The 14,854-nt window shown below is 44.0% G+C and overlaps 1 protein-coding gene across 1 annotated transcript in view; it reads right to left on the bottom strand.

The window, feature by feature from the left end:
* Positions 1 to 13,182, bottom strand: part of LOC8032364 (MAM and LDL-receptor class A domain-containing protein 1) — a 235,723-nt gene extending 222,541 nt beyond the window's left edge. Inside the window, exons 1-3 of the mRNA XM_040206373.3 lie at positions 12,748 to 13,182; positions 6,583 to 6,711; positions 3,559 to 3,788 (exon numbers count right to left, since the gene is read on the bottom strand). Coding sequence (XP_040062307.2) covers positions 3,559 to 3,788; positions 6,583 to 6,711; positions 12,748 to 12,823 — 435 coding nt within the window. The 5' untranslated portion in view covers positions 12,824 to 13,182. The remainder of the gene's footprint in view (positions 1 to 3,558; positions 3,789 to 6,582; positions 6,712 to 12,747) is intronic.
* Positions 13,183 to 14,854: the final 1,672 nt, after the last annotated feature.

Raw genomic sequence — 14,854 nt, forward strand, 5'->3', positions numbered from 1 at the left:
CCTATATGAAAAAAAGTTGTGTGTTGTGCTCCTATCGAAAACCCCTAAATATGAGTATTCGCTTGCCCTTTCTGGCATATTGATATCTTATCTGAGTGACATCTGGATATAGTATTTCTGGACTATATGTTACATTCATGTACATAAGAAAAAAACAAAATGTCGGTGAACTACAAATGTGCTTTGTTTCGTCTTTGATAAAAAGTATCCCAAACAGTATTTCGAGTTGTCGCTATTCAACTTGCAAGCGCACCCGAACATATTGTTTAGAGAAAAACAAATTATGCACTTTCTAGTCACTAAAAATAGTCATGTAACAACGTCAAGATTCTTAGCGTTAGCTATACAAATATAATTAACGAAATTAAGCTCCCCGTGCAGTGTTTCACTCGACTGTTCCAGACGACGGCGAGCGTAGCCGACGAGGTGGACACCTGGAGGCGATGTTGTTCTGCCTCATATTTAAAAAATAACTTCTCCAAAATATCAAAAAGTACTCTTCTCGTTTTTTGATATGTTGAACAGAGGGGTTGGTTAACCTTTCGGCTATTTCAGAAAGTGCGAGCACCGTAGCCCACATGACTTTTTCTTGCCTTCTATATGGCCGTTTTTGAAAAAAGTGACATATTCACGATCTATTTAAGAACTGTCCGAATATTTTTTTTTATAATTGTAATGCAACCTAGTCGAGCATAAGGTTCAGTAAAACAAGTGAAAAAAGTTTCTTAATCAAACTTTAATTTCAAGTTGACTAAAAAAATCCAGAAATCGCAAAAATTTGCTTAGGTTTGGAGTGCCTGTCTGGACCCAAAATGGCGCCTAAAGGTGTTTTACTTTCAAGGTAAAATAGAATATATTAGTGACCGATTGCATGCAAAATTAAAATTGCGTGATAAGAAAAGCTTTTTTTCAGCAATTTATCGAAATACAGAAGGTTTTCTCCGATTCCCCGCACTTTGGAGCATGACATCACCAAAAATAAACGTAATTCAGCCCTCAAACTTAACCAGCCTTACTTTCGAACGTGTCTTTATTCATATTAGTTTTCTCAAGCATAACCAAAATATGACGAAAATTGCCGTCTCCTTTGGCATGGAATGACCCAGCTGTGATTCCGCTTTTTATCCCCCTTCGTAACCCTTCCCGAGGCATGGGAATCATGAGACGCTAAGCGCACCCGCCAAAGACGCCTTCCAGTCACCGTACTTCTATGGCTATGTTCCAAATTTTACCCGAGCAACCTGCCTCCTACGTCAGAGGGTAATACCATAGAGTTATTATAATGTACGCTAGAGGTTCAACTGGCGCTAGTGTCTATGCGACTTCCGTGACGCAAATTGAAGCAGACAGCAACCAGTCTACTTCTGCGGTGTTCCTGTGCATTCCTATGGGAAAACGCGCGTGCATTTTGTCTCTTAGCCGGAAATTAACACGGAATACTTTGGTTATTTGGGTCGTACCGAATAGTATGTACCTTGATTAGCACTGTAAAAGTGTAATTGCTTTAGTTAGCGCATTTTTCTTCATCAGTGACCGATGTTTAACTTCGCTACATTTCAGTCCCAAACGTGTGTTCCGCAGCAGGTGTGTAGAAACAAGCGACGATTCGAAGCAAAATTACAATCGAAAGGAATGTAGAGTGTGTTCAAGGCTCGCCAGCAATCCGGTGGCGCTTATATATTGATAATATGCCAGTCCTGTCACTATATAAAAATGCCCCCTTCGTGCATGAGCGGATAAAAACATTCAAAACGTAGAGAATAAAGTCCGTGGGCTATAAAAGTTGTCTCTTCGTATTGTTTTCTCTGCCGGGCAGCTTTTATCGGGCACTTGTTCTCAAAGATTTCGAGCGTGCGAGTGATATTTTGAACGTAGAACAAGCAGCTTCGCTCAGAGCAGAAAGAATAAAACGGTACTTACTTATTTAAAATAGGAATAAATTACGTGGCCTTCAATTAATTTTGATCGTATATGCACGTGTAGTTAGTGATCCGGTGTTACTGCGTACTTCTTGCCGTCTTTCTTAATTTCCAGATGTTCTTCGTTCGTTCCACGCTGAAAAGCTCCGACGTCGTGTTCGCGCTAACAGTGTCCGCCAGTGCACATAAATACACGTACGAAGCTGTTTTAGCACCGTTTTTAATGCGATGAATTTGAAAGAAAAACACCGTAACTGTCCAATTATTTCGTCGGCCTGACTGAGAAATGTTCCAAGCTAACTAGTACGTATGAATTATTCGGTATATTTGCTCTTATGATCGAGCGCAGAGAGAAAATGCACTCACTTTTTCCCATAGAAATGCATTACCGGAAGTCAATTTTCGACTGGTTGCTGTCTGCTTCAATTTGCGTCAGCACACTAGCGCCACTTGAACCTCTAGCGGACATTATAATAACTCTATGGGTAATACCACGTGACATCGCGAGTAAACGATCCGCGACTCGATTTTGGAACGGCCGGGATAATAACCTGGATACTACGCGGATTGGCTTCGTCTTGGGCTACGGCAAAAATAAAACACAGCAGCGGTGGCAGAAAATAGCAGACGATCTCATAAAGAAAGCACTCAAAGACACGATAATATTAATAACGACGCGTTTTTTTTTGTTTTTTTTTTCGGTGGATTCATCAGCTCCTTTTACTCATCTTCCTTTTGAGCTGTATATTGCGATAAAAATTACTTACCCCTTACAGTTAGATATCAAAAATTGTGTTTTTATTAATCAGCGCGATCGCCCTAAATGCATATATTTCACGCATTGCGATTTGCACCGATTATGTTTTGCAGAAATTGATTCCACACGGTGTAGTGCTTCAGCACGAGGGTGCTTTCTAAAAAATGACATGAAACCGACGTTCGCTTTGACGCGTATATGATTATAATGAAATCACCGAGGTCTTCACAGCTTTACAAGCGTTATCCTCTCATTACACACACCATAGAGGAAACAAAAATACTGCCTTATCATTTACTGCGTTCAAACATTTTCAGCCTTGAACGTGAGAATACGGCATTCCCTCCAACGCCGAGGACGAGAATGCGGAGAAGCTCCTGTTTACGCTCGCACTCTGATAATTACAAGTATAACTTCCCGGGGAAGGTGCACAGTCTGGATGCAATGCAGTCAATTCGTGCGTTGAAAACAGCAAATCGCAATAACCAAACATGCTCCACCTATTCTTTGTCATTTCGAAGGTCCGCCACCAAAACCAGCGGAGCAAGCGAGGTTTGACGGCTGTCGGCGCGGAAAGCAGACGACGTGCAGATCACGTGACGTATTTACTCGATTTGATCCGACGTAACCCCCCGATCGAGGAGGGTAGCGTGAGTAATTACTCCGGAGTAAACAACCCGCTTCTGGAACGCGAGTTCTGACGTCATCGAGTAAGCTCGAGTAAGTTTTGGAACGCCACGGTACAAAAACTTTACTCCCGAGTCGGATCGAGTAAATTTTGGAACACAGCCTAACTGTGTTCGCTGCTATTTTCTCTGCCTGCGTAGAATTTTGTATTTGTCGTTTTATGTTTATAAACATACACCTCTTGCAACAACTTACGTTCACCAGTCCGGTCCGCGTCTCCGGGTACACAACCCTGTGCCAGAAGCCGACGAAGGCTTCAGACGAGAGATGGAAGGTCATGGAGAAGGGTCCCGTACAGCGGAAGAGCACGCGGGGCCGCTTCACGCCAGTCAGGTGGTACCAGCCGGAGAAGCAGAAAGGCGCCTCGAAGGAACGCCGTAGTCGAGCGATCCCCTCGCCCGAAGCGTACGCGACCGAACCGCTTTCTGTGGGAAACAAAATTGGGGAGAAAGCATACTTCAGTCCTTGCGATGAGCTGCAAATAATGTGAAGTGTCCTTCAAGGTGCTGCGGAGCACACTCTGCCGACTACTTACGACACGCAAACACACTGCACGCTAGTCATGACGTATTGTGAAATCACGCTGTCAGGTTACATAATCGGGTCACATGACGCCGCAGTGACCCTTAACGTCCCAGTGTTTGATGACGTCACAGTGTGAAGTGACGTAACCAGAGAAGCACGTCTAACCGTGACGTGTAACGCAAAACGTTTTCTGTCATATTTAGCGGATAAATTATCCCGCTATATATAGCGGATGATTTTCCCAGTCAGGACAACCCGTACGGTTTTTCTCAAGAACTGCACCAAAATACTCTGTACGGTGTACTCAGGAACTGTACTCTGTACTCAATAACTCTTGAGTACACTTGAGTACTCTTAAATACTCTTGAGTACTCTGTACTCAAGAACACTCGCTTGACGATTTCAAAATTTAAACCAACTCGCAGTTCTGACGTCACGCCAATGCGGTGGCGCTGCCGTCATCCTGTGCATGCTCAGACGCTTCGCTTCACACGAATCGGATTTCTGAGCATTCGCGGTTCTCACACCTGATGTCGAAAAAAGGCAGACTTGTTTTGCACAGCGTGTTGGCCAATGAGCTGCGAGGAGAAACTATTTTCTTGACGAACGCAGTCGTCGGTCAAGTCATAACTTACATGACCCAGAAGGACAACAGGACTTCACCTTTCTTCGAAGAGTGCACATTCCTAGTTCTTCTGATCGTGGCATTCGTTACCGCTAAATTTCCTCCAATCTTAAACTATACGCAACACACCCTGCCAAGCACTATTGGTTGATGACCTATCCTAAGCGTCACACTGTATACTGAGTGACGCTGATTATTATGTAAGGGCAGCAAACTTTCTTATGTTGGGATATGACTGGAGCGCGTATGTGGTAAAATATTTTGGATATTTACGAACTTTCAAGTTTAGAGGCATGAGCGATGACGCATTGGGACTGTCTATCGCGGTTCGTGGGTGTGCAAGGCTGGCATATCCTGATGACAGGAACGAAAAATATCCTCAACAAATTACAACCTTATACCAGAAATATGTCTAACAATATAAATTTAAATCTGACAATAAAATGTAGATACTGTTCAAAGTTGAATAGCGATACCACAATAATTGCACGGAATATACACTCTACTTCATTTCAAAATTAGAAGCTACAACTTTACCCTTAGGCTGCGCTTGTGTGTTAGTTTTGTCTCCACAACTTTGATTTTTCGCGAAGGTTCGGCGTCATCTGTTCGTAAACGAACAAAGTGTTTCTGATGGCGTACTTGAAACTCTATCCAGCTAATACACATGCATTGTTGTTGCATTAAAAGGTGACACACAGTTACAGCGCGTCAATGTTCAAACCATCGGCTACCCCCGCTCCAGACTATTATTGTCCGCCAATATCTTTTTGTGGGCGCTAGCGAAAAATGGCGGAGCACCACCTCTGTTACAGACTGCGTGTGCACACAGGCAACCCCAGAAAATGGCATTCCTACGGCCACGATCCCTTTGTAGTGTGATATTTCCCCAGCCTTGCTTATCTGCACTCCACTAATCTAACTTCCCTCGGCAGCTGAAGACACCGTCAATATGATAAGCGATTATACAAAATAGCTTACAAGGCAACTTTCGCCTGGCGGTATATGTCACTAGCTCATTTATATCGCAATACTGAGCTTGTGCTGGAGACCGTTCTTCCCCCACGGTGTCCCCCGCACTAAAAAGTATTATCATCGTGTTCCGCTTGTACGCAGCATTCTACTTAAAGCACTCACTCATCAGCAATACTCGGAATCTTTTGATATCACACTTCTCGGAGTGCTGAACGTGTGACACGCTTCCAAAATCGTTTGGCTATCTGCATTTGCATACGAGACAACTCTATCTGGCTCGGTTAAGCTTCGCAGTTTACTTAGCGTATATTCTGGAAAGGTAATCACGCATTTATGATGCAACATCACGAGATTCGTTAGCACATCGATGTGATACAAATTGCCGCAACTGTAATGGCGCAACTAAATAATTGTTCTTGGTTACTCGTAATATGATACCGTTCTAAACCCGGTCTATACTCGTAATGCGTGTAAATGTCTACTTAGAAAATATTTTTTTTTTACGCTTTCAGTTTCATAGTTTTACAGCATAGAAAGGCCGGGCGTGGTGAATAACAGCTCTGCGGCTAATTGCATTGCGGCGTTACTTAAATCGGAACGTTGAAGAACACGTCCCAAATTAGCCTCACGATCATAATCAACAAAGCTGTGTGTTTCTTAAGCGGTAGGTTACTCTAGCGTCTTTTGAACATGATGCGTAATATCTCTCCCTCCTATCTTGTTTTCTGTATACATTAAATATATCGGGATAACCATCCCTACTACTGGTCACTGCGCGGCTTCGCGTGTCTGATGTGCGGTTTTTTGATAAGAAGAAATAAAATTCAAGCTCGAAAACACAAGATAATTAAATATCCATCCATCCATCAATAACAGCTTAAGACACGGAGGGCGTGGCGTATTATGTTTAGGGTTTTTGCTTCGTACCTTGGTTTTCCGCATTCTTATAGGCTAATGCGACGACCTCATTGGCTACGAAGCAGTGCTGAGGTGTTCTGGACTCTCTGTGGATTTTCTAGGTTTACAGCAACTATAGTGAGTTTGCTCCTTACTAACACGCTCTATGTTCATCTGAATTCAGACGCTTTCTTCACCTGTGCCCGGCCCTTGGTCCACGCTGGGTCCGACATCCAAGTCACTCACTCGTGCCACTTTGAAGCAGGCTTGCTGAGAGCAGTTGGTCTTGTAACCCTCGCATAGGCCATTCTCAAAGTCGCACGTTTCTGAAATTTGAAAACGAAACTTAATTGACTACTTAATTCACTACGGCATTGCTTGATTAAAGAAGCAGGATTCAGAATTAAAAAAAAAAAAAACTTTCCCGCAACTTGTTTTTGTTTTAATTTTTATGCTTTACTTATCTTAAGGGGGTAAACAAATTTCGCATGTCAACATGCTTTCCAAAACTTATCACTAACGTGGTATCTAAAACGTGCAAGAATTGGAGCATTTACATTTTATATGAGGTTGGAGACATTGTTGTAGCCCGTACCCCAGTCTCGTGTGACTTGGGAGTATTTATTGACGCTTAATTTGCAATTATAGTCACACAAAAGTAAAGTTTTTTTTTATTGGCTGGTATATCCAACACCACCTAGCCAGAAGGCCTCCACACGCGTCATCATAGTCAGATCGATCGAGGCGAGAGATTGGGCACGAGTGCTGCGTCAGTGTTCGGCTGCGGCTCGTGGCCAATCAGCACGTCGAAGGTCGGGCTCGGGTCCAATAGCCGACCGAGCGCGATCCGACTGTGATAACGTTTCATACGGAGGCCTTCTGTCTAGGTGGTGTTGGTATATCACGTACCGCTAAAGGTTTGAAACAATACTGTGCCTCTTAAGGAAATCAAATGATTTTTAACGGAACCTTGAATCCCAAAATATTTTCATGCGTTCTTTCGTACAAAAATCTCTCGCAATATTTAGCAGGGACGTTGACGCCACGGGACCTGACGTTACGAGACCTACGCACAAATTAAGTTTCCCTACTAATTTTGCGGAAAAATTGAGGTTACCTGACCTATGGAGCAAAAAACATTTCCCCGCTAAATTTAGAGAGAAAATTGACGTCACGTGACGAATGCACAAAAACAGTTTTTCACTAAATCTAGCGGCAAATTTATATAAATCAGGTTCTTCCCTTCCCCAAACGACTGTTTCATGTCTTCTCAGTAGATTAAACATTTAACTACTGAAAGACAGCATCGTGCATTGAATAGGACTTCAAGAATATAATCGCTGCCAATTTTTATTTTTGTTTGTTTCTTTTCAGCGGAGCGGTATAGGCTGTGAAAAAGAAATAAAGAGAGAGAGAGAGAGAGAACGAATAAGGCAGGAAAGACAGAGGAATAAGGGTAGGGTTTTCTTACTCGGTCCTACTGTTTGCTACGTAATTTAGGATAGAAATTTATCACTGCCCTATACTGCTTGGCATCTGATACTCCACTGGATTCCTATATTGCACTGGATTCCTATGCTGCACCGGATTACAACCCTAGATATTACATACTAGTGCAGGATTTCATTACTGGATTTCTATCCTATACTGCCTAGATTCCTATACTGCACAAGATTCCTACCCTCTACTGCCTAATCAAAATATGAATCTAGCACTGGATTCCTACCCTGTACTGCCTCATATACTGAACGAGTGTATCACTGGATTCGTACCCTATAATAAATGAGGAAGGGTCGGAACCCATCACTCCATTAATACCCTATACCACCTGAGTTCCTACAATGCAACGAATTCCTACTTTATGCTCCTTAAAGGGATTGTCCGATCAAATTTTGTATTCGAGAAAACAATTGAATATCATTGTTATTGCCTCGAGACGCATCGTACGTGCAATATCTGAATTTTATATGGCCCTCTGCGTGAGTAATTGAGTTTATACTGCTCCAATCGCATTCTAGCGTAAACGCGGTTTTCGTTGGCAACATTGGAGCTCTGACGTCACAAAACACAAAGCGAGCATTTTTGTCTCGTCGATTGCCTGTGAGTGAACGCCTCAGCGTGCTTCGTTTTTGTTCTTGTGCTCGACTTGTTCTGTGGTTGGGTGAGATTTTTGTTGCGCGGTTGGGTGCCATATCCACCGGGCAGCACATGCGAGCCAAGACATGACGTTCCACACTTTTCCGCGAGACGTGCAGTGACGAGCAAAGCGGATCGTCGTCGTGCGTAGGGACTGGGTTCCCGTCAAGATCGAGATCTCGCTTATGCAGCAATCATCTCACAGAAGAAAGCTACGAGCTGAGCTCTAAGCGGACAGAAGGGTTACAAGCTGAGGTGTGATGCTGTGCCAACGATACTGAACTACGTCCACCCACTCCTCGCCCAAATCGGGCCAGTCAATTTAGGTCTGTTCGATTCCCCTGAACTGGCTGAACTAGTTCAGCGTCCGTGCAGAGGCAGACGACAAGAGCAGACGGCGATAGCAGACGACACTCCTCGTCCGCCTCTGCTCGCGGTACCATTTTTCGCAGCTCTTGCTCAAATGTCTGCAATGTTTAACAATAACGCCGATACGGAGGTTGCATTTCCTCTCATTTATGATAATAACGTACCCGTGATGGATACGGAATTAAGATCATAACCGAGGGTAGGAATTTGATGATTATGATATTTTGAAAGCGTTTTGGGCACCTGCTCGCGTAGGTTTGGCTCCCTGTGGTGAGTGTTGAAATATTGGCTCACGTAAATTGTTTCTTTTTGGTGCTTTGCGGATATCCACAGTGTTGATATTCTTACTTACAGACACAGGAAAGGTATTGCCCTCATGATAGTCCCCGCCTTCAGTTGCTCTTGGATGCATACTGAAGATCCGATACATTTCAGAGGTCTGGGATTTAGTGCGTTGACACTCGCATGTCCCCGTAGCTGAGCGTAAAACTGCATGCTTTGTCCGCTGGTATCTGTGGACGCCCACTAACGGGCCTGGGAAAAACGCCGAGAATCGGCATATTTGCCGATTCTCGCTTTAACTTGACGCCGAAGTTACGGTCGATAACTGTCTTGGCCAAGACGCTACCGTCAGGCTTTCCTTTTTGAGGTGACCGGTATACCGACCGCGCTGCCGCCGGCGATCTCCCGACGTAAAATCATTCCGATGCAGCGAACCTATCGTCGAAATGCAAAGATTCCCTTTGAGGGGCTTTTGCCGCTACCAGAACCTCCTGGCCGAATCGAACAGACCTTGATTATGCAGCGAAACCAAAACCAACAGCTAGGCCATCTCGAAATGATACCATAAGTTGTATTTAGCACGCGTGCAGCCCGATATCTGTTTGACCCGCGTGTGAAAATGGAGCGTGACTACGATTCACCAAGCTCGTCCAAGTCAAGTGACGACATGCATTTGAACGGTTCGCCGTTTGCCTTCGGCCCGCGGACATCGCCTCTGGGGGAACGACCCGCAGCCTCATCACCGATCCAGTGGATCCGCCGAAATATGTGCCCAGATGCCGCTTCGTGTACCTAACTGTGCCACTTCAGAGGCGAAATCTATATCCTTTGCTTTGCAAGCACCCCTAGTTCGATCGGCGTCCGTCACAGTTGTGTTTGCGCGAAACAGCATACGTTTCTCGAAGCTTTTGGCTGTCTGCGTGTAATATCCTGCTAAAAGGCGGGAGTTTTTCTGCACGTGCTTGGGAACTGCATTAAAAGAACCGTGTTTCAGTAGGGTACTGCCTAGGAGACTATATAATTCGAAACAAAATACAAGACACCCGTCGACCAACGCTTGTTATCCCCACCATCCGACAAACCTTTGTGTTTTGTGACGTCACGCAGCACCTACGGATGTCAGCCATTGACACTGGCTAAATTTGGGGTGCAGTTTCGTACATAGGCTCATGAAAGGTTTAATTAATAACGGGAGATCATTTACCAAAATAAAAATAACGTTTGTCTATATGAAGGCTCCCTCGATGTAACGAGCGCAACAACTTAAGTACTTCCGGTTTCGACCGGACAATCCCTTTAACCTAGGGTAGGAATCCATCACTGGATTAAGTTATGACAGTATAATATAACCGAGCAGTCTTGGAGGAGGGGAATATTTTTCCTTACTGTTGTCTGCAAGCTTGTTCTTTTTGTAGACTGTAGCTAATCGCGTCGTGAAAATAAAAGTGTTAGAAAAGCTTATCGGTTAGTTTCGCGCATTGTCAACGATTACGGACCAGTCGTATCTCTGGCATTTATGAATGATCCCTCCATGTGCCTCATAGGTATTTAAAATGTTAGAAAGCACGCAGGATTTTTAGAGCGCAGCTCTTAGGCGCCCGTTTCCGGCTTGAGCGGCGTCGGCGTCCGCGTCGCCGTCGGCGTAACCAAGGTCACCCCAAGGTCACGTGACCCCCAGCTCATGTGACCCCCAAAGGTAACGTGACCCCTCCCAAGGTCACCCCAAGGTCACGTGACCCCTTACAAGGGCACCTCAAGGTCACGTGACCCCCCAAAGTCACGTGACCTCCCCGAGGTCACGTGCCCCCCCCCCCCCCCCCCCCGAGGTCACGTGACCCTCTCCCCCCGAGGACAGGTGACCCCCCGGAGCATATTAAAGAATGAGGGGAGGAAGAGGAGAAAGGGGAGGAGGAGGAGAGGTCTACCCTCCCCTCAGTACCCTTCCCTCCTCCTCCTCAAGAGCTGCGATTCGGCGTTACAGCTTTCACTTTTTACGATTTAAGCCCGCATGGGACTCTACCATGTTTTCGATATTACCTTTACCTCTATTTTTGTTTTCTCACGCTACTGATTGCATAGCATATCAGCTTCCTAACCAGGTCCTTTGTGCGTGTGCACTTAAATTCACTAAATCATTCCTAAAAGGCTATGTTCATGCTAAGTCTCTTAAGTTTTGTTTTATTATGTGGCGGTCCATACTTTTACAACGCCTATGATGGCACTAGCAGCATTATGATAATAAACATAAATATAATTGAACGTTTTTCTTCCGCATTCATCATTTTTAATTCTCTTAGCTAACATACGGCAGCCCCGCTGTGTGCATATGTTATTGGGTAAGTTGTGTTTCACTTCTCTTTTGTCCACTATAAGTGGGGTTCTATGGTTTCAAAATTTACTTTTAGTTCAAATCAGAAGTTATTTTAATATTCCCCTTTACAGCGAATTCGATATGTATCAGTGGTTACTTTTATGAAGTTACCCAATATATTAAAACTGGGGTTTATCAAAGTTGACACTTCATGTATACTGGCATTTTTAATTACGTACAAAGTAAATCACATTCACACACAAACGCCCCGAATAAAATAAGATTAACGCCAGTGTTATTGTGAACAGTATTTGTTGCAGATCTACAGGGTCCTAGCCCATATATATATACACCAATAAAGCAAAAACCACTCACCTCCCTCATTTAAGAGGGCGGAAGGAGTGAGTTTAAGCTCGAAACAATAACAGTGGCTGGCATAACCAAATGCTTGAGGTGCTTGAGGTCGGAGTTAGAGTTTTTTTGTAGAAGAAAGAACTTAAATGCTTGGTGGATAATAAAGACGCAGATCCTGTTTTAACCCTCGAACTTTGGAAGGAAAGGTTTTTCTAAAGAATTCGGGCTTCACAGTCTCAGCTCCAAAAACAAGAAAATACTGCGCAAACTGTCCAGACAAGGTGTAGGACCTTCTTTTGTACAGTTAGGTAGCGATCTTGTTTGTTTTATTGTTGGGAACATGTAGAAGGCGATAGAGTAGATATATCGCAGCATTCTTTTAACAAATTGTAGTGACTAAGTGCTCAGAAGCCCGGAAACCAACAGGGCGAGGGGGATAGTAATGGTTACAAGTAGTTTTATTACTTCCAGAGGTAATCAAATTACTCTTCCGATTTCCCCCTCAAAAATTATTCAAGTTCTTGCAAATCAGTCCAAAAAGTAAGACTACAAGTAATTGGATTTTTTGTAATGGGTTCCAAACATTAGTTTTTTTGTATACTCAGGACTCAATATTTTCTACGTTAGCGGTGTGTTGTTTTTAATTGTTTATAGGAAAGTGGCACCCAGAAAATCCGCACCTATTCATTGAAACAAAGCTAAAAAACAAGATACTTATATTACCTATACACACATTTAAAACATCGTAATTCCTTACATCTATTTTACGCAGTAGGGAAAGAAAAACTATATCAATGATAATATTTCTTTGCGTTTACCAAGCACTTCGCCATAATCTGAAAACGATAGTTTCAGTCGCGTGAGCATTTATATAATCCTACAAGCTGTAAAAAAATGTAACCTCTCTTACCTGTTGTCCCAAAAGTGAAGCATTGGAATATAACACCAGCCGCAAAGAAGAGACGATTCACCGTCTTCGCGGGCATTCTTCACGCCCTTCGAGTTCAGGATAGCGCAAGCACCAAAAAAGCATCTAGAATCCCACAAAAAGAAAAAAAAAAACGGTTTGAGAAACAGATAAAAGTTTTGTCCCCCGCTTGTTTGTCGAGTATGACCCTATGTTTTTGAGTGTGTGCGACTTGAATGAGTTCAAATAGTTTCCCGAGTTAGACGTCTACGTGATCCCGCCGAATAATCTGTGTCCGGGAAGCGGACAAATAGTTGTCGCCTCCACCGTCACTGTCTCTCCTTGTCCTCGTGACAAGGTCAAGAGCGATAATTTCCCATTGTTTCTCCGATGCTGTAATATCTCTCGATCAGATGCGCCCAAGATATAAGATGGTCTACTGCTGCAGTCGCACTTTGACATGATACAAAAGACGCGGTGTACTCTGCACACACGGCGATAGAATTATCTGTGAACACGGCTCAAGAATGTTTGAATCAGGTTTTTTTGCTACCTACCTTTTTTATGCTTGTAACAGGTCTGCAGGCAGTTTTTGTATTACCAATCTGACGAGAGCGTCAAACCTCGCGTGAAGCACGCCTCAGTAAGCGTACGCAGACTGTCTTATGTAGGATGAATGAACCGCGGGGCCACGGCTTAATAGTTTGCGGGGCATTTGATATACAGCCTCCCATTGCCAGTTTCAGAAAGACATGAATGTAAACCTTTTACTTCGTTCTAGAACTTATGGACTTGTAGCACTATTCTGTGGAGACATCGAGAGATAATTGATGGTTAAAACTAAGTTGGCATATGGCTGATTGACACACTGTAGAAACACGAATATCCAAGTTTTTTTTAATGGGTCAATACACCCAAAATTAGAATATAGCAACAACCAAAAAATTAGAGACCTCTATAAATCTTGGAATGCGAAACTATAGCGCAGCCCTTGAGAACGAGGACGGGAAGGAATGGGTAGGGAGGGTATGCCCTGTCTCCTCCTCCTCCTCCGTACCCTCCCCTCCTAATCCACCTCATCCCCTTCCCTCCTCCTGCCGCTGAATTTGTTGATGGGTGACGTGACACAAAGTCGTGACGTCAGTTTCCCCGCTAAATTTAGCGAGGAAACTGATTTGGTCTTGGCGTCACGTGATGTCAATTCTTCCGCTAAATTTCGTGGGGACATTTGCCACTAAATTTAGCAGAGGAATTCCCCCGCTAACTGTAGCGAGGAAGCGTCCCATAATGCAACGCGCGCGGTAACGCCGACGGCGACGCCGGTCAACCTGCAAACAAGCAGCTAAAAGCTGCGCTCTAAAAAAAAAATTCATGCTTTTCGCGGGTGTTTTTTCGTTGGTAAAAATCACCCGAAAGTTGCCGAAACGAATGCTTCAGAATAAATTAATATTAGACCGCCTCACCGTGCTTAGGAACGAGGACGCAGTGTGGCGTCCAGAATAAATACCACAACGTGTTCGTGCCAGGAAAGTTTTAAGAACCTATGATGTTATTTACTAAATTTCACCAACAAAAAGCGAAATTTCACGAGGGAAAGCTTATCCTGCAGGAACCGGAAGATACTTTACCGTTTAGAGCGCAGCTCTTAGGCGCCCGTTTCCGGCTTGAGCGGCGTCGCCGTCGCGGTAACCGCGCGTCGCATTATGGGACGTTTCCCATAATGACGTCACACGTGACGACACGTGTGGCGTCGCGAGGGCGAAATTTTCTGATAAATTTTGCGGAAAATATTTTCGCTAAATTTAGTGGGAGAATTTTGCCCTCGTGACGTCACGCGTGACGCCACTCAAAACGGAAAAATGTGTCCGCAAAGTTTGGCGGGAAAAGTTTCTCGCCAAACTTTGCGGAAAGCTTTTTTTGCTATATTTAGCGAAGAAATTCCCCCACTAAATTTAGCGGAAAACTTTCCCGCAAGCTTTTGCGGGAAAATTTTACCCTTCTGACGTCACATGTAACCCTCCCCTTCTTCTACTCAAGAGCTGCGCTCTAATTCGGCGTCGCAGAGAAATGTAAACGCCTTTAATTTTTTTGCTCTGCATATTTTCTGCAC

This window comes from Ixodes scapularis, unplaced genomic scaffold, assembly GCF_016920785.2.
Source record: "Ixodes scapularis isolate PalLabHiFi unplaced genomic scaffold, ASM1692078v2 PGA_scaffold6__148_contigs__length_123643588, whole genome shotgun sequence".
In the NCBI taxonomy this organism is placed as follows: Eukaryota; Metazoa; Arthropoda; class Arachnida; order Ixodida; family Ixodidae; genus Ixodes; species Ixodes scapularis.